Consider the following 21,073-nt stretch of genomic DNA (forward strand, 5'->3'; position numbering starts at 1 on the left):
TTTAACTAAATAAACTACCCAGTATGAACTATGTTATAGCCCTTATTATAATCATTAGGTCCTTAAAGTTGTAAAATACACTAAAAGCCGAATCTAGATGTATTTTCTGTCTCCATTCATTCTACTGAGCTGGTGTGCACTGTGGACCAGCCTTTAATATCAAATAACAAGAGTCATACCGCCCCCTATTGCACTGGACTGTGTATTACTATAGTATCCTGCAGTGGCGGCTGGTGGAAAATATTTTTGGTGGGGCTGTTGATATAGTGAGTAAACAATTTTTTTGTGGGAGAAATGACCCCTTAAATTAGGACTTCTGGTGATGTAATGGCGCGTTTCCAGTGCAGCGCGGAGCTCGCTTTAATGCTGCGTTCAGACCGGACGCGATGCGAATATTCGCGACGCTCCTATCGCATCACTCTAGTCGCTCGAGTTTCACCGCGGCTGCCAGCTGTGTTTACTCGCATCATTCAAACAAGACGCGCTGGCTCGGGAGCTACAACTACAACAAAATGAACATATTTCACCGTGATTAAATTGTAATACACGTTTCTAAATGATGCCGACGTAACAACATACTGATACCGGTTTGTAAAAACCATGAATTAATGCTTTGACAAGTCTGCAGACAGATGGCAGGCGAAAAACCTTTTAGAATGCTTGTTTTCTGAATGGAGCTTGGGTAAGCTAACGTTATATATGCTCCGACCGTCCACACTCACAACAACGGCCTATACAGACATAAATAAACCAGCAACTGTATTCTCCATGACACAGACAGTCTGTGGTTTGTATTTGTGTAACTTGTGTCTAGTTTCTGAACAGATCGTATCTGTTCCCGGCTGTTTGAAGAGCAAGCATGGGAAACAAAAGATAGCATGTACCTGTTTGCATCGTTTGCATCCAGCTAGCCATGTGAGAAGCCACATACTTTTAAATATTTTTTTTTTAATTTAATATTTTTAAAAATATTTTTCTTTGTATGTGGGAAGAGGTGGGGCGGCGCCCCTAGCGCCCCTATGGGCCGGCCGCCACTGGTATCCTGTACATAAAAAACTGTGTGTAATATCGACTCTTGCAATATACCCTTGTGCAATTTACACTTGATTTTTATTTCACTGTATTGAAAATATGTAAACAGTACCAGCTACTTACATGATCACAAAATATATACTTCTACTTTGTTTTTTTACCATGGTGTATCTGTTATTTTTTACGTATTGGGTTTATTTACATATTTATATAATATGTAAGTCTAGTCTGTTTACTTAATCAGTACTGTACTTTTGCTGATGTAATACCGAACATTTTGACCGACACAGGAATTCTGATTTTGATTCTGTCTAATTCTAATTCCAAAGATTGCAGTGCATATTTATATATTGAAGCTAATCAACACATTAGATTTCACCTGACTTCCTGTGGTGGCGTTTTAATCCTTGTCTACCATTTAATAGCCACCTCTATCGGGGTTGTGGGTTTTGACGCGCCTCTCTTTGTTTCCAAACAATTCAGCGGAGATCGTAGTTGAATCAGATGAGCTTTATTCACTGATCCACACGGTGCATACAGGAGGACACATTTCTTCGCTTCATAGTAACTCAAAAGTGTATCATTTTCCAAAGTAACAAAAAGAACACGGTCAAAAGACTTTTCCATTTCCCCGTCTATCACCCCCAGCTGTGTCCTATCAACCTACCATATATAGGCATAGCCATGCACGTGATACTGACGCACATATAACAAATAATAAGTGAGCCTTAACTTAATGCATTTTAAACCATAATGTGACTCACAAAAATAGCCAATAATTTACAGTATAATCTAATTTATATTATTATTAAGCCCAACATTCAGACAATAATAACAAAAGGTAAAATGGCTCTAACATACCAGCCCCTAATTGCTTATTACATAGCAATTACCAATAATAGTACATCAACAGAGTCATTTTAACAAAACATAACGTCCATCCGTAGCATATTTGTATACTTAAGTCCATAGTATATTGTATACTTTCAAGTCCATGTATATTGTATACTTTCAAGTCCATGTAAGACTAGTACTGGAGTGTGTAGGTCTAGTACTAATTGTCTGTAATGGTCTGCGTTCAAAAGGCAGCCTTTGATGGGGAGGGGGTAGGAGACCAAGAGTCCAGTCCTTTGGTCTAACAGTCAGAGGTGCACGTGACTGAAAGGCTAAGGCTTAGTAGGCTCAGTCTGTCGCCTCCAGGAGCAGACATAACTTAGTTATGGGTCTTTCGATCGTACTTGTCTTGGTTTTAACCAGGACACTCCTAACAAGTCCTTTTGAACCAGGAAGGGTCTTAACTACGCGTCCCAGGAGCCAAGTGTTCCTCGGTGCGTTCTCATCAATGATGACGACCAGGTCTCCGGGGGTGAAGTTTCTTTTGATAGTATTCCATTTGTGCCGTTCTTGCATCAAAGGAAGATATTCCCTGGTCCAGCGCTTCCAAAACAGGTCAGCAAGGTACTGCACCTGTTTCCATCTTCTCTGTGAGTACAGATCCTCTCTCTGAAAGAGTCCTGGGGGCAAGATTGGATTTGTTCTTAACTGAAGTAGGTGATTAGGTGTGAGGGGTTCAAGGTCGTTTGGGTCGTTTGTCACTGTTGTGATTGGCCTATCGTTCATTATTGCCTCAACCTCACACAAGGCTGTGTGCAGAGCATCATCATCCAATGTTTGTTCCTTCAGGACAGAATGGAGGATCTTTTTAACCAGTCGTATTAGCCTTTCCCACACTCCGCCATGGTGAGCTCCGGAGGGGGGATTGAATGTCCAATCAATTCCTTCTTTGAGTAGTGTTTGCTTGATTTTGTTGTTATCCAGTTGTTTTACAGACTCCTCCAGTTCCTTTTGTGTGCCGATGAAGTTGGTGCCTCGATCTGTTCTGATGCTCTTTATTGTGCCACGACGACAGATGAATCGACGAAGAGCGTTTATGCATGCAGCTGTATCCAAATGACTGGCAACTTCCAGGTGGACAGCACGGCTTACCAGGCAGGTAAAGATTACTCCCCATCTTTTGACATGAGCTCGGCCACGTTTCACCTCGATGGGTCCAAAATAGTCTATGCCTACATGAGTGAAAGGTGGAAGATCAGGTGTTATTCGATCAAGTGGGAGATCGGCCATTTTCTGCTCTCCAGCTCTAGCCTGTAGGCGTCTGCAAAACACACAGTTCTTTATGATCCTCCTTGCTGAAGAGTTAGCAGCGGATAGCCAGTAACGTTGATGGAGTTTGGAGAGCATGTGACCTCTTCCTGAGTGACCAACTTGATTATGGATGTGGCTTAATATCAACTTGGAGATATTAGAATGTTTCGGTAGAATCATTGGATGTTTGACCTCAGTTGGCATAGCCATCTTTCTAGTTCTTCCTCCAACTCTCAGAAGCCCGGCATCAATGATAGGGTCCAGCTTGTATAGGGAGCTTCCTCTATTGCACTGTTTTCCTTTTTCCAGCAAGGCAATTTCCTCTTTGAAATGCTGTCTCTGCTCGTGGCAAATAATGGCTTTTTCAGCAGTTTCTGTGTCCTCTACTGAAAGTCTTAGTGCATTAGCTGTAGGCATATTGAGCAGAAGCATCTGATCCTTCAGTCTCTTTCGTTTATCCTGCCTTGCTCCAAGATCAGTGGAGTCATCTTTTCTTTTTTCTCTCATCTGCAGGAGGATTGTCTTTAATTTCATTATCCATGCAACAGCTCTTTTTAGGTCATTCCATGAAGAATAATAGTCCAAGAGCTTACTTGTTGGAGTTTTTTCCATCTTACATGTGACAATGCTGGTGACAATCGCTTCTTTGCGTACTTCAGGGTCATCTGGAAGGAGAGAACCAAGTTCTTTTGGAATACTTGGCCACTGTGCTTCAGATTTCTTCAAGAATTCTGGACCCTGAAGCCATCCTTTTGAACTGTAAAAGGATTCAATGCTCAGTCCTCTTGAAGCGTCATCAGCGGGGTTGTTTTTGGTGTCTACAAACCGCCACTGGTTCACTTTTGTGAGGTTATGAATAACGGCAATCCGGTTTGCCACGAAAGTGTGGAACCTCTTAGTCCTGTTTCGAATATATTTCAGTACTGACTGGCTGTCAGTCCACAATACTGATTCCAAAAGCTCTCCTTGTAGCTCTGATCGGAGCATTTTGTCCATTCGTGCAGCCAATGTAGCAGCAGTGAGTTCCAACCTTGGAATTGTCATGACTTTTAGTGGGGTAACTCTTGATTTTCCCATCACAAAGGCTACGTGTACCTCCTCCATGTCATTGGTGAATCTCAGGTAACTTGCGGTACCGTATCCTTCTTCACTTGCATCACAAAAGGTGTGTAGCTGTGCAGTTTTCACTCTTCCAAAGTTCTTGGGTTTTACACACCTGTCAATTTGGAATCTTGCCAGCTGGTCTAAATCCTTGAGCCATTTCTGCCATGGTTTTGAGAGTTCCACCTGAATTTCTTCATCCCATCCATATTGGGCTTTACAGAGTAATCGAAGTATTTGCTTTGCCTTCAATATGAAAGGGGCGAGAAGACCAAGAGGATCGTACACAGAGCTGACAGTGGAAAGTATACTCCTTCTTGTAAGGGTTTTGTTGTTCACAGTCACACGGAAACTGAATATATCATTTTCAATGTCCCAGTACATCCCTAGTGCTCTTTCATGTGGCAGCTTATCCCTGTCCAGATCCAAGTTTTTCCCCTGTTTAGCCTTGTCTTCATCAGGGATGGATTCTAGCACCACTCGACTATTACTTATCCATTTCGTCAGTTTGAATCCACCAAGGGAACACATTTCTCTGAGAGACCTAATAAGGCTTATAGCTTGATTTTCTCTTGCTAGCGACTTGAGGCAATCATCCACATAGAAATTTGATTTGATTGTTTCTGCCACTTCTCCATCAAATTTGCCACAGTTGTCCTCAGCTGTTCTTCGCAATGCAAAGTTTGCGCAGCTTGGAGAGGAAACAGCTCCGAAGAGATGGACCCTCATCCGGTATTCCTCCAGATTTGTGCTGGTTTCTCCTTCAGGCCACCACAGGAATCTCAGCAAGTTTATGTTCTCCTCGTTTACACGCACTTGGTGAAACATCCCCTCAATATCTGCCATAATGGCGATGGGCTCTTGACGGAACCTGAGTAGAACACCAATCAATGAGTTTGCCAAGTCAGGGCCCTGAAGGAGTACACTGTTGAGGGATTTGCCTTTATAGGATGATGCACAATCAAAGACCACACGGATCGTTTTTTTACGTTTATGATAGACACCATGATGGGGTATATACCACACTTTGCCGTTTTCCACATGTAGATCGTCCGATGGTACTTTCTCTGCATATCCTTTTTTGATAATGTCACTCATAAAGCCTTTATACTCAGCTGCATAGGTCTGATCCTTCTGGAATTTCCTTTTTAGTGACATTGCTCGTTGCTCTGCCATTTGGCGGTTGTTTGGCATGATAATGTTTGGATTATCTAGAGGAAGAGGTAAATTGTAGTGGCCATCTTTAAGAGAAACCGAGCTTGATACAATCTGCATGAACTTTCGGTCATCAGCTGACATTTGTCTTTCCTCTTCATACTCTTTCTCTGGAAAGTCGTTAATATATTGTCTTTCAATTAGCTTCTCAAGGTGAACAATTGAGATCCTGTTCACTAATGCCACAGGGGTTTCATCATCCAGATCTGTGGTAGCATTAAGTGGACCATTAACGACCCATCCTAACAGTGTTTTCACTGCATATGGGCCATTTCCTTGGCTATTTATAACTCTCCATGGTTCCATAGCCTTTGGAGTATTTACTCCAATAAGAAGTCCCACGTCAGCATCTATTTCTTTTATTTGGATGTCCTGCAGATAAGGCCATTTCTTGAGGTCCGCCTGGGTGAGAATGTTTCTTTTGGTAACAGGGATTTTGTTCTGAGTGTAAACCTTGGGCAAGTTTATATATGTGCCATCTTCCATATGTCCCACTTCTAGACCTGTTACCTCAAAACTCCTGACTGTTTTCTCTGTTCCCATCGTTTGAAGAAGGACTTCAGTTCTCCGTCCTCTAGCACCAAGCCGCCTCATGAGCCCTTCTGTGCAAAATGTGTCGGTACTACCAGGGTCCAGGAATGCATAGGTCAGTATGCTTTTATTTCCATGGCAGAGTTTCACCTTCACTGGCACTATGGCAAGTATGCTGTCTTTACCAGCCCCGATTCCTTCACCTTCTCCTACTGAAACAAGAGCACTGCTGATGGATGTCTCATCAGGCCTTGCTCCCCCACTCTGCTGCTCTGCCTTACCATGTTTAAAGTTCTCAGTTTCAGGCTTTGAAGATCTTTTAATGTGCAGAATAGTTGGGTGCTTAGCATGACAGATTTGACAGGTCATTCTCCTGTTACAGTTCCTGCTCAAGTGCCCCACCTTCAGGCAGCCAAAGCATAGTCCCTTCTCTTTCAGAAACTCAATTTTAGCTTCATGAGATACTGAATGTATTTTATGGCATTCAGCTAAAGGATGTTTACTTGTACAAAAAGTACATGAGGTGTCATTGTTAGTGGAGGAAATGTAGCTTTTAACAGGATATTTGTCTTCTTTGAGTTTCTCTGCACGCCTGTCTGACACTATAGCCACTGTGGTTGCAAAACTGCTCCCTTTGCTCTTATTTCGATATGGATCAACAAGAGTCTTGGTCTTGAAAGCCGCCTTTGTACTGTTAAGTTGATCGGGAATGTCACCAAAGAGAGGGTCTTGAAGTATTCTAGCTTGTCTTTCAATAAATACAACAAGGTCAGGTAATCTTGCTCTTTCATGGCTCCGCTCCAGAATATCACAAGCTGCTGTTCTCCACTTCTCCCTTAGTTTGTAAGGTAGCTTTGAAAGAATGAGCCGTAGGTTGGATGGCAGGTCCAGCTCCTCCATGTTCTGCAGATCCCTCATTGCATTACAGCAGCCTCTCAGAAAAAGTGCATAACAGTGCAGTGACTTTCCATCCTCTGCCTTTATAGTGTTCCAGTTGAGTGCTTTTCCCATATATGCGCTTGCTATCTTGAGCTCATCTCCAAAATGCACTTTTAGCAGTCTCTTAGCTTCAGCAAAGCCACTATTAGCATCCATGTGAAGGCAGCTTCTCACCAGTTCCCTGCAGGATCCCGAAGTATATTGTTCCAGGTAATATAATCGATCCTGGTTACTGGTGGTTTTCTCCTCAATGCTATGTTGAAATGCCCTCACAAATATTTGATAATTCAGGGGATTGCCATCAAAGACTGGGATTTCCCTAGTGGGCAGTGATGCTTGTTTTTGTTGAAGTACAAGTAAATTAACAATGTCATTTTGTCTTTGCATCACAGTCAGGAAATTGTCATTAGTATTTGTCCCTGTAATTCCTGCATCTCTAGCTGTTTGTTGAGAGCTTTGATTTGCATTATCAATATTTTCTGGTGGTCTTGGTTGTTGGTGTATAAGCCTTTGAAGTGGTGTCTTGGGAATGGATCCGAACTCAGCAAAGGAAATTGGAGACGGCTCTGCATCCATTGACATATGTGTTTTTAATCTGTAGTCCTTTAAATAGTCATTCATGCCATCATATTTTTCTTGTGTTGGATTTTGTGAACCAGTCTCAAAGTGCTCCAGGACTTTCATTTTTGCATCAGATTCAGCTAGGCTGACTTCCATTTCTATCCGTTCGGATCTAGCTTGCAGTTGAGCTTGCAGTTGAGCCTTTTCCATTTCAAGTGCATGCTTTTCCTTTAATCCTGCTGCCCGGACAAGGAGGGCAGCTCTTTCTGTGGCCATTTTGAGGTGGATTGAAGAAGCAGAAGAAGTTGCTGATCCTGCTTTTGAGCTCCTCCTGGTTGATGCATTGGAAACACTGTCATGGGGTTCAATCAGTATCTGAGGATCCATTTGAGAGCTTTTCCACGTTTCCACATCCTTAAGGAAATTCGTGAATGCAGACATTTTGGGTTCATACCAATCTATTCTCTCAGTTTCCCTTATTTCCTCAGATAAAAGCATTTGAACAATTCCATGACATTCCATAAATTCATTGAGTAACATCTTGAACGTTGCAACAGCTTCATCCACCTTTTCCACATCTCCACCTCGCACCAGTAATGGGTTAATTTCATTCATTCTGCGGGTGCATGCTCCAAGCTTTCCTCTTCGCGATTGGCTGAGAGTTTTAAATCTCTCCTCTGCCGCAGCAACATCAGCTGGAGGTTTTTCAGGATCCATTGTTTATTTGAGTTTTTCTTCACTTAATCCACATGAAATAAAGTCATTAATATTTCCAAGAACAGCTCTTCGCGAGTCCTGTTTTTGTGCCAAATATTCCTTTAACGTCCGCTTCCTGGCTGCGTGATAGTTCGTTAATGCATTTCATTGTTTAAGCATTCCAACAGCAATTGCGGATTATCTTCAGTAAGCATCAGGATATCACTGGATGGATTTCCAGTTTCGTTTTGTCAAACATCCGTATGCACACATCAGTACTTGCATTGTTTGACGAAGCGATCCCGTTGTAAACAGCGTCTCATTCATAAGTTCCGGGCCGGCGTGGTTTACTCACGGCCTCCTCCTCGGCACTTTAGAACGTCCGTTCGCTGTTTCCAAAGCAGAGCTGGAATCCACACGAATCCTGTGCTTGTCCTTCGAAGTCTTTATCCACAGTTTACGGAGTCTTTTGACTATTGTGGTGGCGTTTTAATCCTTGTCTACCATTTAATAGCCACCTCTATCGGGGTTGTGGGTTTTGACGCGCCTCTCTTTGTTTCCAAACAATTCAGCGGAGATCGTAGTTGAATCAGATGAGCTTTATTCACTGATCCACACGGTGCATACAGGAGGACACATTTCTTCGCTTCATAGTAACTCAAAAGTGTATCATTTTCCAAAGTAACAAAAAGAACACGGTCAAAAGACTTTTCCATTTCCCCGTCTATCACCCCCAGCTGTGTCCTATCAACCTACCATATATAGGCATAGCCATGCACGTGATACTGACGCACATATAACAAATAATAAGTGAGCCTTAACTTAATGCATTTTAAACCATAATGTGACTCACAAAAATAGCCAATAATTTACAGTATAATCTAATTTATATTATTATTAAGCCCAACATTCAGACAATAATAACAAAAGGTAAAATGGCTCTAACACTTCCCTTTCTGGGCTAAACACTTTTTTTGAAAATATTAACGTTTGTAAGGCATCACTGTAATGTCTAAGGTAAAAGTGTATTCATATTTTCAGACAAATAGGCTTTAGTATGCTGTGATGAGGACAGGTGCACGTTTGTAGTTAGGAATAACTCCTGAGGTTGCCTGCTTCACCAACAGTGTTGTGTTCAATATTCACATAACATAAGAAGACGTCCTGAAATCAAATTAAAAATATGTATTATTTGTACTTTATAGTAAAACAATTCTGCCTTGATTTTGAGTAAATGAGTCACATGATATAAAAGCTACCGGAAAGATTGAGACTTTAGACTATCTTTCCTTAAAATATTAAAATAAAAAAACAACAACACTTACACAGGAATACTACGGTATGTTAAATATTGCAATAAATGTGTTAGCTCATTAGCTCACTGGAGGTCCCTGGTGGTCTAGACTCTAGTGGTTAGGATTCGGCGCTCACCGCCGCGGCCCGGGTTCGATTCCCGGTCAGGGAACACTGTTTATGCCGCGAACAACTTCAGGAATAAATAACTAAATAAACAAATGGATATCGAAATTAATGACTGTATACATATATACAAATTGAGAATAAAACAGAACACACATCTTTTATATTTCTACATTTACGTTGTAGTGGCAATTTCTTATGTTACCTTATATGCTAAAACCAAATGCTTCTAAAAGCATTGTCTAACACTACTGTACCATTTCTTCATATATGCTGTTTCCTACTCTAATGAGGGTTATTATTCTCAAGCGCTTCAAGGCCACAGGGCTGATTTGGCAGACTATGTTGAAACTACTCCTCTTCACACTAAGTTTGAACTTCCATATTCTGATAACTGTTATACTTTCTACAGCTCAAGGACACATGTGTCTAATAGCGATATGAGACATCCGTGTGAAAGCAGATTTCTGAGGCGTTCCGCCATGCTACACAAAACTCTGTCTTCCCGCCCTATCTTGTATATAAGCTTTGCTATTTTGTGACTATTGCGCACACTCATGCAGACTATCCTATACTCTGTGAGACCTGTGCCTTTGAAGCTTCAAATAAATAACCAACAAGACAACGCTGCTTGCTTTCACCAGTTTATTATTGATTACTCTCATTGTACATCTTTACAGTATTGACGAGTCTAAAATATCCACAACAGCGTTCACTTACATTGTTCAGAAAACAAAAGCCTACCAGGGCATCTGGAGTCAGGTTTCTTTAATATGTCCTTTAGAAACAATGGAATTAAGCCTCGGTACCTTTCCAACTTTACCAAACTTCTGTTTTTTTTCCCATTTAAAGAAAACTTCCATTCAAAACGGTTATCTCATTTTAAAGTCCATAATTTGCCTGTGGCTGAGAGGAAGAGTTGTTGTCTTTGAGTCAGAAGGTGGTGGGTTCAATCCCAGACGTGCAGTCATCATGTTGATTTATCCCAGTGTGTAGTTTGCCGCTTGTTAAATGTGTGTGTTATCTCACTGCTATAGTGGAGAAGAGCTTCAAAATCTCAAACCTGTTAGAAATCCCATCCCTTAAACCCCTGTCACTGAGTTTTAGGTAGTAGCAACACCACTAATAAACATTTATATCTGGCTCTTGAGGGCTCTGGAGAGAAGTGTACTTCTTGCGCCACATACATCAATACAAGTAAATCAAAGTTTATTTAATCAGCCCAATATCACAAATTGTACTTTTGTCTCAGGGGGCTTTACAGTTTATACAGAACATGAATATGCCGGAAATTCCCGGTGCTGTAAGCTTTTAAAATATTTATTGAAGACAGAAGAGCCACTTTGTGCACAACTTGACACATAGCTCCCAAATGAAAGTGTGACTGGTCAGAGGAAGTAAAAGAAAATCTTACAGCAACTCAAAGATATTGTTAAAGACACGTGCACTTGTTGAACGTTCAGAGCAATTGAAAGTACATTTGTTATAAATGTTGTTGTATCCACAGAATACAAGGCTACCAAGCAGAACAACATTGTGAAAATGAAGTAATAAATACATTTATATTGGGGAAAATAAATGTAGAAATTCATTCAATATAATGCGTGTTCTGTTTTAGTCTCAACTTTTTTTTTTTTCTTGTATATTTTTTAATTCCTGTATTTATTTATTTGTTACTTATGTCATATTCTGTCCTCCATATCTACCCAGATACGCAGCCTTGGAATAAACTAGGATCCCAGAAAGAAAAAAAAACTCGAATGTCTGTTCTTGCCCTTTTTTTTATGAACCAAACCAAATTATCTTTAGTGAAAGGGGCGGGGCATTCGAAACAAAAACCCTCTCTAAATCCATCTGAGCTCATGAAAATATACAGCATGGCATCACTGATATTGATACTAGACATATTTAGAGTGGATTGACGTATGGCCATCAATAACTTTTGCTGCCTTCACCTTCAAGAGAGGGAGTTTTGATACAAATGTCCTTTAAGGTTTGTGAAATAAAAAAGCATCGCAGTCGTTTTCCCGTTTACTGTTTCAAGAAAGAAAGACAAAAAATGTGTCTGCATTTGTACATTTGAAAGTGCATTGCAGTATATAAAAAGTGAGAGTTTCACTGACACTTTTATTAGCTGAGATGCTTGCTGGGATGTTAACAGTTAACAGGGCGATATACTGATGCTGTTCTGATAGACATGTTGAAGTGTGATGGAGGACACCTGTTGTGACATCACTGATTTGAGTGTGGTCAGAACATATAGGTGTGCACCTTGGATGTTTAAAGAGCAGCACAGCAGCAGTTCTAATTTGTTTTTTAGATTCAGGATTAAAAAAATTGGAAGCATTTTTTTTATTGCATAATCGGAACAATCTACACAAAACACAAGTTAACTATTTCAATATTCTTTAACGTCTGCTTAGCTACCATTTGTGTTTTACAAGTAGTACAAATGTGATGACAATATAAGCTTATCAAAACATTGGTGAGGATTGCACACCCTGCGAACTGGCTATGCTCATGAAATATCTCATAAGGTGCAATATTCTACTGCTCCATGTCATTATCGTTCTGCAGAGTCTTCATTGCCAGGCCCCACAGAGTGACACTGGAGGTAAACTGGCCCTCAGTGGACCTGTACGACCCACTGATGGGCCGGCTGGAGGAAGTGAGGGAGCCGCAGTGATTATCTGTGGGAGGAAGGTAGGGTCTCCCCATCGGATCTCTGCCCATTTCCCCTGACATCCCATTCTCCACATACGGCCCGTACACCGCCTCCTCAGAGAGGTGGAGGGACTTGGCAAGCTTCATGTGGTCTGAAGAAATCATGGCTGTGCTCCTCTCCTGGTGGTTGGAGGAGAGCAGGTGATGGGGGACCAGGGATCGCAGCTCTGGAAGAGGGGTGGGGGTGGGAGCTGGGCTGATTTGCATGCTGGGAGGTGGAGTCTCTGTATGAGGTGTTGGTGGTGGTGAAGGCGATGAGGGTTTCTCTAACCCTGCATGGGGCGTCGTGCTGGAGAAAGGCTGCGAAGTGGAGGCGGGAGGACGTTTTCTCAGGCGGACAGGTTTGGGGACAGGGGCACCTTCTGAGCTACAGGGGGGGTCAGAGTTGTCTGAGGGCGGGCTGTCGGTTGGAGCCCCCTTGCAGTGTCGGTTGCTGTGTCTCCTCAACATGGCGGAGCGGGTGAAGCTCTTTCCACAGGCGTTACAGATGTAAGGCTTCTCACCCGTGTGTGACCTTATGTGGCGCTGCAGGTCCCCTGAGCCGATGAAGCACTTTCCTACAATATTTAAGAAAACACACATTAAATGTAGATACTGTGAAGGCATTAGCTAGAGTATATTCTGAAGATCAAGCTCTACTTGGGGAATTCATCACTTGACTTAAGAATTTTCATGTCACAATTTTTGTTAATAAAGTTTTCTGTTAACGGACTAATTATTTCAGTCCTAGGAAAGGGATTTATGCAACTACATCCAAAGTGAAATCAACGTGAATAACACTTTCAAGAAGATAGCCGCTGTTCCCATCCTTACCGCAGGTGGCACAGCTGTGAGGCTTCTCTCCAGTGTGGCGGCCCTTGTGCTTCAGAAGCTTTCTGTGCGTGTTGAAGGACTTCCCGCATTGGTCACATGTGAATGTCTTGTCTGTGGTGTGAGTCCTTTTGTGCTCCTTGAGATTACTTAAATTGTTAAATCCTGAGTGACAAGACAAGAACAGTGAATAACACACCAGGAGAAAAATATGTTACAGCTGAGTCTGTGAACAACGCAGCTCACACCACTGTGGATGATTTTGTAAAGGTTTAACTTGAGAACTAGACCATTCATTAAACACTGCAAATATATTGATTAGGAATATTATAAAGAAAAGTGATTCTGTTTAGAGCGATCATTTACCTCGACCACATATATCACACAGATGGGGCTTCTCTCCTGTGTGGACCACTTTGTGACGATGGACATCCCCCGATGCGGTAAAGCTGGAAAACACAGATAAATATTGAATTTTAAAGGCTAGTCCGGAAATCTACATAAATTGCTAAGATTTTGGAAACTAGTAATCAGTTAGGAGTTAAGGCAGACACAAAAACATAAAATAAACACAACATTGAAAGATAATTCCTTTATAAGAGTAAGGGGAATGACAAAAAAGTTGAATTAGATATAGGGCAATTTGATACATGGAGTTAGCTTACCTTTTACCACATAACTCACAGATGTACGGTCTTTCTCCAGAGTGTCGCCGCAAATGTGTCTGTAAATTTCCAGCCTGTGAAACAAAATAAGTTAGATTGATATCTAAGAATAACTGTGGGAAATAAGAGTAATACACCAGACAATACCTGTGAGAAATGTTTTCCACAAACATTACACTGAAAGGGCTTCTCACCTGCATGAAAGAAAAATAGGTTTGTGTCTGAAAACAGTATTGTAATTACATTACAATTACATTACAATTACTACAGAAACGTGTTAATGTGTGATTTATAAAGACTAAATACCGGTATGTGAGCGCTTGTGCAGCTCCAGGTTGCTCGGGTGTTTGAAGATCTTCCCACACACCTCACAACAGTACTGCTTGTTTCCGGTCTGCAGCGGTGGCTCGGGCACAGTCTTCAGACTTTGCTCTTCTTCGTTCACAGGTGGAGATGTGGGAGGTTGTACTTCTGTTGGCATCTCTGCAACAGGCTCCTTGTTGACGTTAAGGTCCTCAACCGGAGCTTCTGTAGCTTCAGTCTGGACCACTGTCTCTTCTCGCTGAATCTCTTTGGGACAGCTGAGGACAGGCTCACTCATGGACTCAGCAAACATTTCCTCCAAAGCCTTCTGAGACCGGAGGTAGTTGTATTTCTTTAGGTACACAGCCTTCTTTGGGCGCATTGGTTTGTTGAGCATGGGGTCTTCTGAGTTAGAGCTGGGGGTGTTTAAATTATCTGAGGGTGTTAAAGAAGAGACAGGGTTCTTGTCGACTGCCACAGATGTGCAGGGAGGATTGGGCTGAACTGCGTTTCCTGAGCATACAGGAGTGTTGCTGCCTCCCTGACCGACTCCAAGCTGAATCGGCGGCTCTTCCACCAGCACCAAGGGGCACGGAGCTTGATTTAAGGCTGCACTATTAGTCTCAAGTGCACTCTGTTTGAAGTACTGCTTACTGTAGAAGTTACGGAGCTTGTAGCCATGGACAAGCTGTTTTTCTACAGGCGCCTGAGTGCTGCCGGCTGTGTCACAATTTGTGCTACTATTAGAAACAGAAAGCTGCATCCTTTTGTTGTGGTCCATGTCTGCGCTGAAGCTGGTCCTCTGGGTTTCTGAGGGACAGTGGAGGTCAACATCGTGAGGAAGACCGCTCCCCAAGAGGCAGTCGTGCTCGGAGCTCAACATGCCCGGGAGAGAAAATGATGGGATCTCCACAGGTGGAGGGCAAGGCTTGAGGAAAGTATTGCACATGATCTGGACATTTAGAACCTGCAAACACTGAGCAATGTCCAGGAGTGCTTGAACATTATCTTGGTTGATGTCAAGGTGGGAGGTGTACATGTAGTCCAATATTTGTCCCATACCGCTCACATCCTGGATGACCAAGTTGAACACCTCATTCTTCTGACTGGGGGAATTTTGGAATAAAGACCTGGAAAAATATCAAAGCAGTACTTTGTTACTCTAAAATAGCAGTGAATGATTACTGTGCTAAATAGAATGGATGGAAACCACACAAATACACTGATTCAACACTCCATTAAATACAAATAGGCACCTGAAATATGAGCTGAAAGCAGCAAGGACGTTTTTGTGAGCTTTGAAGCAGACACCTTTGACCACTAGCATGCAGTCACAGAGCAGACCCTGGATCCTCTGCTCCTGGAGCTGCTGCAGCAGATAGGAGCTGTGGGTGGACAGGGCGTCCATGCTCACTCAGCTGCTGAACCACTCAGATCCAGACAAACCTAGGGGGACAAATAATAAATATATATGTTTTTTAAAATAAATACGATGTATTTAGTTTGTTTTAATTCATGAAACACAACAACATTTAAAGTGATGGTAGGGGTTTTTCTAAATTGATAAATTCATATATAATTCAACAACCGCGCAGAATCTAGTCGGTCTGTGCTACGAGACCACCCATGCAAAAATTGGGATGAAACCCACCAACATGCTAACTACAATGCTAGGCTAAACAACTATAACGGTAAACAGTGTGAGTCGGTAAGGCATGAAATCCCTGAAGAAATACATTTAAAACCGAAATTGAAAGTTATGAATCCTTGTAGTTCAGTCAAGTTTGACATAAATATAACCTACATCTGAGGAGTCCACCTTTTATTTGGATGATGGGTCACTTTTCCAGAGTAAGAAACGTCACTTCCCCTCCTGGTGCAACCTGTATTTAGAGCCGTCAAAACATGAAGCAGGAGAAAATAGAATCATAACTTTGAGACTAATGAGCAATTAAAGTTTAATATAATGTTTGTAAAATAAGTGTAAAATAAGTGTAATCTCCTGCTATTTAACTACCGAATAAAAACAAAGCTTTGCACACGGTTTGTTTTCACGCTGGTCAGAACTTCTCTCATGTTACAATTTTACACGGAAGACTTTAAGTGGCACTAACGTATAGTTCGGTCACGTGTGTTTTGAAAAGTTTACGGGAATGGAAAGCTACACGGCTCCATTGGCATTAATACATCCGCAGTAATTGGTTAATTTTAACATTTGCTGTCTTTGGATAACGTAAGCTTCTTTCGGTTAGCTAACATTAGCTCAAACCATTGCGGTGGACATATTCCGCATGAAGATTGTACCGATTTCGTTTTAACGTTAAGTGACACGTTGGTTGCAGTCAGTAGGAACCAGATTCAATCAAAGTTATAAATCCTTTTTAGACTAGCAACATTGTCGTTCAAATATGGTAGTTTTCACCTGCAACGGGTGTGGTGAATCCGTGAAAAAAGCTCAGGTTGATAAACACGTGAACATGTGTCGGGGTTGCCAGAGCCTGTCCTGCATGGACTGCGGAAAAGACTTCTGGTAAAGACGGACTATTTACTATTGCTTAACTTTAAAATGTTGAACCCAATCTGACTGTGTGTAATGGTGTGTCTATGTTCACATTAAACAGGGGTGATGACTACAAGAACCACGTTAAATGTATCAGTGAAGACCAGAAGTATGGAGGCAAAGGGTACGAGGCTAAGGCAAACAAAGGAGATATAAAACAGCAGCAGTGGATCCAGGTACAGAGAAACGACACGACACCCCTCGCTCTTGTGTATTTGTTTTTTCAAATCGTCTTTTGTTGCTAACTTGATGAATCCCCTCCCTCAGAAAGTCCATGACGCCATGAACAAACCTGGAGTCAGCGCAAAGCTAAAGGATGTGCTCCAACAAGTCAGCTCGTATGACAACGTCCCTAGAAAGAGGGCCAAGTTTCAGGTTGGTATTACTTCAGTATATCAATCATTGGCTGTTTTATTGAACATCTTGTGTTATTCTATACCAACAAACAAGAATATCTAGTTCATATCATGGCCCAATGAAATGAAAATGAACCAATTTCAACTCAATCCAATGAAAAACATCAAGAGTCAAGGCTTTATTGCCATGTAGTAGCTACACTGTAGATATGGCAATTAAAAACTGAAGTTCCAGGCTCCTCACAACAATGCAACACTATATATATATATATATATATATATATATATATATAGGACATAAAACAAATAAAACCAACAACTCGTAAATTCATAAGACTTCTGAGTAGAGCTGTGCGATTTGCAAGTTCCCATGGTTTTTAATAGAAGTTTGAAGAATAAGTTTAAAAAAAAGAATTCTAACGTAAACTGGGAGTTTGTGGTGAGTTAGTATGAAATGACGCACATGTGAAAGTGAAGCAGATGCAAGTGTGTGTTGTTGTTGTTGTTGTGTCTCTCATCTACTCTACTTTTGTGTTTTTCTTCAGAACTGGATGAGAAACAGTCTTCAAATATCTAACACAGGTCTTCATGATGAAGTGTGGGACATCCTCTCTGCAGGTGACAATGTAAGTAACTCTGCCTAAAGCTTACTTTTAAGTTTTGTTTGACCAATTCTCTTTGCATACCACTCACTGTCAGCCATTATAGACAGAGGTGAAATAGTTTTAGTTAATTCAAGTCAACAGTAAGCATGCTACACAGATGTATGTTATCTGACCCAATTCATATTATTTTCATATTTATAGGTTATCACTTTATGTGGTTTTCCTTTTGTGTTTTTTTTTTTATACTCTCTATTATTCCCTACCCATAATCCAGCAGCCTCCTCAGGCCCCCCCGGAGACTAAAGAAGCTAAACAGACAGTGGCTGGAGTCAAAGCGGAAACTAATGGAGACGAAAAGCAGAACGGCAATCAAGACGCGGAGAAGAAGAAGAAACTTAACAAACGGGAGCGTAAAGAGGCCCGGCAGCAGAAGAGTGGGAAGGCTGTGAAAACTGCTGAAAAGACGGATGCCCAGGAGCCAGGAGAAGGCAAAAAGAAAAAGAAGGACAGGAAGAGGAAGCACAGCAGTGAGGAAGAAGAGGAAGAGCAGAACGGTGCTGGGAATGAGACAGCCAGCAAGAAGACTAAGACGAGTAAGGCACCCTTTAAAGACATGCTTTTCTCCTTACAGTATTTGATAAGATTGTATTGCTATTTGCAACAGCGCAGCATTTTGTCTATTAATGAATACGTGTGGAATTGCTCAATTTTAGCATCAGCCGCTTTGTAAGGTTTGTTACAAACAATTGAGATGAACATTTATTTTATTCAAGAAATGATGGTAAATTCGTTTATTATTCAGAACATCTGTTTTATTGCAGTGCACTCTTATGTCTTTGTGTTAGGAAATATTGTCTTTATAATTATAGCGGATTATCTTTAAAACAAAAAACTTTCTTTTGATGTCTTTATGTAATATGCGTTATTTAGCTAAATATATACATGTTTATATTCTTTTTTGTCAGCTGACCAAGAGGAAGATGATTCAACAGAAGAGACAGAGGACCAACAAGTTCCCAAAGGTAACATGGTTCCCATAGATTTACATGTTATAGAAGTGATGGTTTAACACAACAAAGCCACCAGGGGTCATTGTTGCTTCTTGTGTTTACAGACAGGAAATGTGAATAATAAGTGTATTATCAACTGGCAGCTCATTTTTGTTTTTGATTAATTTACAGGCAAATTCAACTGGAAGGGAAATATCAAGGCAGTACTGAAAGACTCAGATGACCAGGAGCTGCCCTTAAAGAAACTCAGGAAGAAGGTGAAGCATGAAGTGAAGTGTTTGAATATCATGAGTTTGATCCCAGCACGTTCAGTTCTCTTTGGTTAATTATGATGTTAAGAGCTTGTTCTTCTTTTTCCAGGTTTTGGCAGCGTACTACACTTTCACTGGTGATGGAAACTTTAGAAAGGAGGAAGAGGTGCTCGCGATTTTCAACAAGAAGGTCACCAAGAATCCCAAATTTAGAGTTTTGAAAGAAAGAGTTAGACTTATAAAGTAGAGCTGTTTGTCCCGCCCGTCTGGCATGAAACGTATTGTTCATAGACTTTTAAAATATAAAAGCCTTTGTTGTCTGCCAGCTTCCCTCGGATGTTTTTTACAGATGACCTAATCTCAAAGATTAAATCATTTTATAACTGAATAAGGTGTTGGTTGTTTTACTGATTGTATTGAAGAAGGCTTTTACAAATTACCTTACAAGGTGTCATTGTTTAATGTATGAAATGACAATTGTGACAGACGGCCGCTCTGTTTCACATTCCAAGCCCACGGTAAGTCTGGGAAATAGCACCTTATCTGTGGGATTGGATGTTGGAGTGGGGGAAGGGAAACAGGAGAGGTGCACCTGAGGTGAATTTGACTCTCACACGGGACGAAGCTAATGCACATTCCTCGGCACCCCGAACGGGGTTCACTTGGCCAGGGACACAGAAGCTCCATAGAAGCAAGATGCTTGGTGTCAGCCTGAGGTGAAGTTTTAATGCTGTCTGATTTTCAACCGCTAGAATGAGCAACCTCTACGCCGCGCACACACACACACAAGAGGAAATCAGCCCAGCTTTATGAGGGTCGAGTAATCCCGGCAGGTTTAACACTGATGCTCATTCATCACTCTGTTCACCTGTAATTGTATATTGCATACTTTGGGTATTAGTCAAGCTGTTACTCAAGTTTTCTAGTATCAACAGTTCAGTCAAGAAGAGCTCATTATGGGCAACCACTCTTAGACAATTACATTTTACCACAATCTCCAGCAGCCGATCATCGTTCTGCAGTCAACATATAAATGTGTTCTACTCTCTCCTGCAGTCAGCTGTGATTTCAGGCATTAATGCTGCGGCCTAGACCCCTGGGGAGTTCCTATTCTACTTACTGCTGCACATCCCCCTTAAGATATGTGTTATCATGATTGGGGTCTTATCGCTAAAGAGTGAGGGTTGTTAGTCTCTGCTGATTGAACTGAAGTGACACTTACCTCGGACTCGGAGTCGTCATGGGACAGAGCTCGTCTGTAGCGCACCTTGCTGTTCCCCCGCGAGTCCTCCTCTCTCTCCTCCAGCTTTGCTTTTGTCCTGTGCTTCTTCATGAGGAAATTATCTACCACCCAGAACATGAGGGCCTAAAAGCAAACAGAAAATACTTCCGTGAATTATATCTCGCCACCGGGAAATAATAGAAGTTATTTTTTTACATTCATAAACACACAAGAGAATGAACATGGTATGAACAAAAAAGGATGAATCTGAATTAAACTTGACATGTCGAGCGTTGGTGAAGCCGGAGCAGTGAAATGAGGGGGCAAAGAGAAACACAAAGTAACAGCGGACTTACATTGACGAAGAACGGAACGATGAGCATGACGATGGCCAGCTCCAGGTCTGGGTTTTGTATGGGGTTGAGGAGAGCCAGCTGAGCCAACTCTCTCACACACACACACACACACACACACACACACACACACACACACACACACACACACACACACACACACACACACACACACACACACACACACACACACACACACACACACACACACACACACACACACGGAAATCAGCCCAGCTTTATGAGGGTCGAGTAATCCCGGCAGGTTTAACACTGATGCTCATTCATCACTCTGTTCACCTGTAATTGTATATTGCATACTTTGGGTATTAGTCAAGCTGTTACTCAAGTTTTCTAGTATCAACAGTGTTTTTGTGTTGTGTTTGTTTTAATCTAGACCCCACAGGATACTCCAGATAAAATGTAACTATACCTGTCTTTGCTGTTGCAAAACAAATCTTAGATTGATTTTTTTGTATCTCTTCTACTTGATACTGTAAGATTATCTGTGTGGCCATGTGCTATCTGTGAGTGCAATTTCCTCCCTGAACTCATAACACTGTCTTAGGTAAAAA

At 41.6% G+C, this 21,073-nt stretch overlaps 3 protein-coding genes across 6 annotated transcripts; 1 reads left to right on the plus strand and 2 right to left on the minus strand.

Annotated features, from left to right (window-relative positions):
* Positions 1 to 3,092: 3,092 nt before the first annotated feature.
* LOC117561911 lies at positions 3,093 to 7,680 on the minus strand. Its single transcript, XM_034239577.1, has 2 exons — positions 3,409 to 7,680; positions 3,093 to 3,098 (listed from the first exon to the last, which is right to left on the minus strand). Exons 1-2 carry the CDS (start codon positions 7,678 to 7,680, stop codon positions 3,093 to 3,095), a joined length of 4,278 nt encoding a protein of 1,425 aa, XP_034095468.1.
* A 4,296-nt stretch (positions 7,681 to 11,976) lies between these two features.
* Positions 11,977 to 20,701, minus strand: zbtb49 (zinc finger and BTB domain containing 49). Of its 3 annotated transcripts, none has more exons than XM_034239616.1 (10): positions 20,502 to 20,701; positions 20,146 to 20,289; positions 15,961 to 16,024; positions 15,398 to 15,587; positions 14,145 to 15,271; positions 13,986 to 14,032; positions 13,839 to 13,912; positions 13,540 to 13,622; positions 13,177 to 13,338; positions 11,977 to 12,920 (listed from the first exon to the last, which is right to left on the minus strand). In XM_034239616.1, the coding sequence occupies exons 4-10, from the start codon at positions 15,547 to 15,549 to the stop codon at positions 12,187 to 12,189; spliced, it is 2,379 nt and encodes a 792-aa protein (XP_034095507.1). In that variant the 5' UTR covers positions 15,550 to 15,587; positions 15,961 to 16,024; positions 20,146 to 20,289; positions 20,502 to 20,701; the 3' UTR covers positions 11,977 to 12,186. The 3 variants fall into 3 exon arrangements, with proteins under 3 accessions (XP_034095507.1, XP_034095506.1, XP_034095509.1); XM_034239615.1 differs by having other exon boundaries at positions 15,946 to 16,024; XM_034239618.1 differs by lacking the exon at positions 15,961 to 16,024.
* lyar (Ly1 antibody reactive homolog (mouse)) lies at positions 16,164 to 19,311 on the plus strand. Of its 2 annotated transcripts, none has more exons than XM_034239620.1 (8): positions 16,164 to 16,671; positions 16,763 to 16,877; positions 16,969 to 17,076; positions 17,603 to 17,683; positions 17,940 to 18,255; positions 18,628 to 18,684; positions 18,844 to 18,929; positions 19,033 to 19,311. In XM_034239620.1, the coding sequence occupies exons 1-8, from the start codon at positions 16,550 to 16,552 to the stop codon at positions 19,168 to 19,170; spliced, it is 1,023 nt and encodes a 340-aa protein (XP_034095511.1). In that variant the 5' UTR covers positions 16,164 to 16,549; the 3' UTR covers positions 19,171 to 19,311. The 2 variants fall into 2 exon arrangements, with proteins under 2 accessions (XP_034095511.1, XP_034095510.1); XM_034239619.1 differs by having other exon boundaries at positions 16,180 to 16,671; positions 17,937 to 18,255.
* Positions 20,702 to 21,073: the final 372 nt, after the last annotated feature.

This window comes from Gymnodraco acuticeps, unplaced genomic scaffold (genome assembly GCF_902827175.1).
Source record: "Gymnodraco acuticeps unplaced genomic scaffold, fGymAcu1.1, whole genome shotgun sequence".
Classification (NCBI taxonomy): Eukaryota; Metazoa; Chordata; class Actinopteri; order Perciformes; family Bathydraconidae; genus Gymnodraco; species Gymnodraco acuticeps.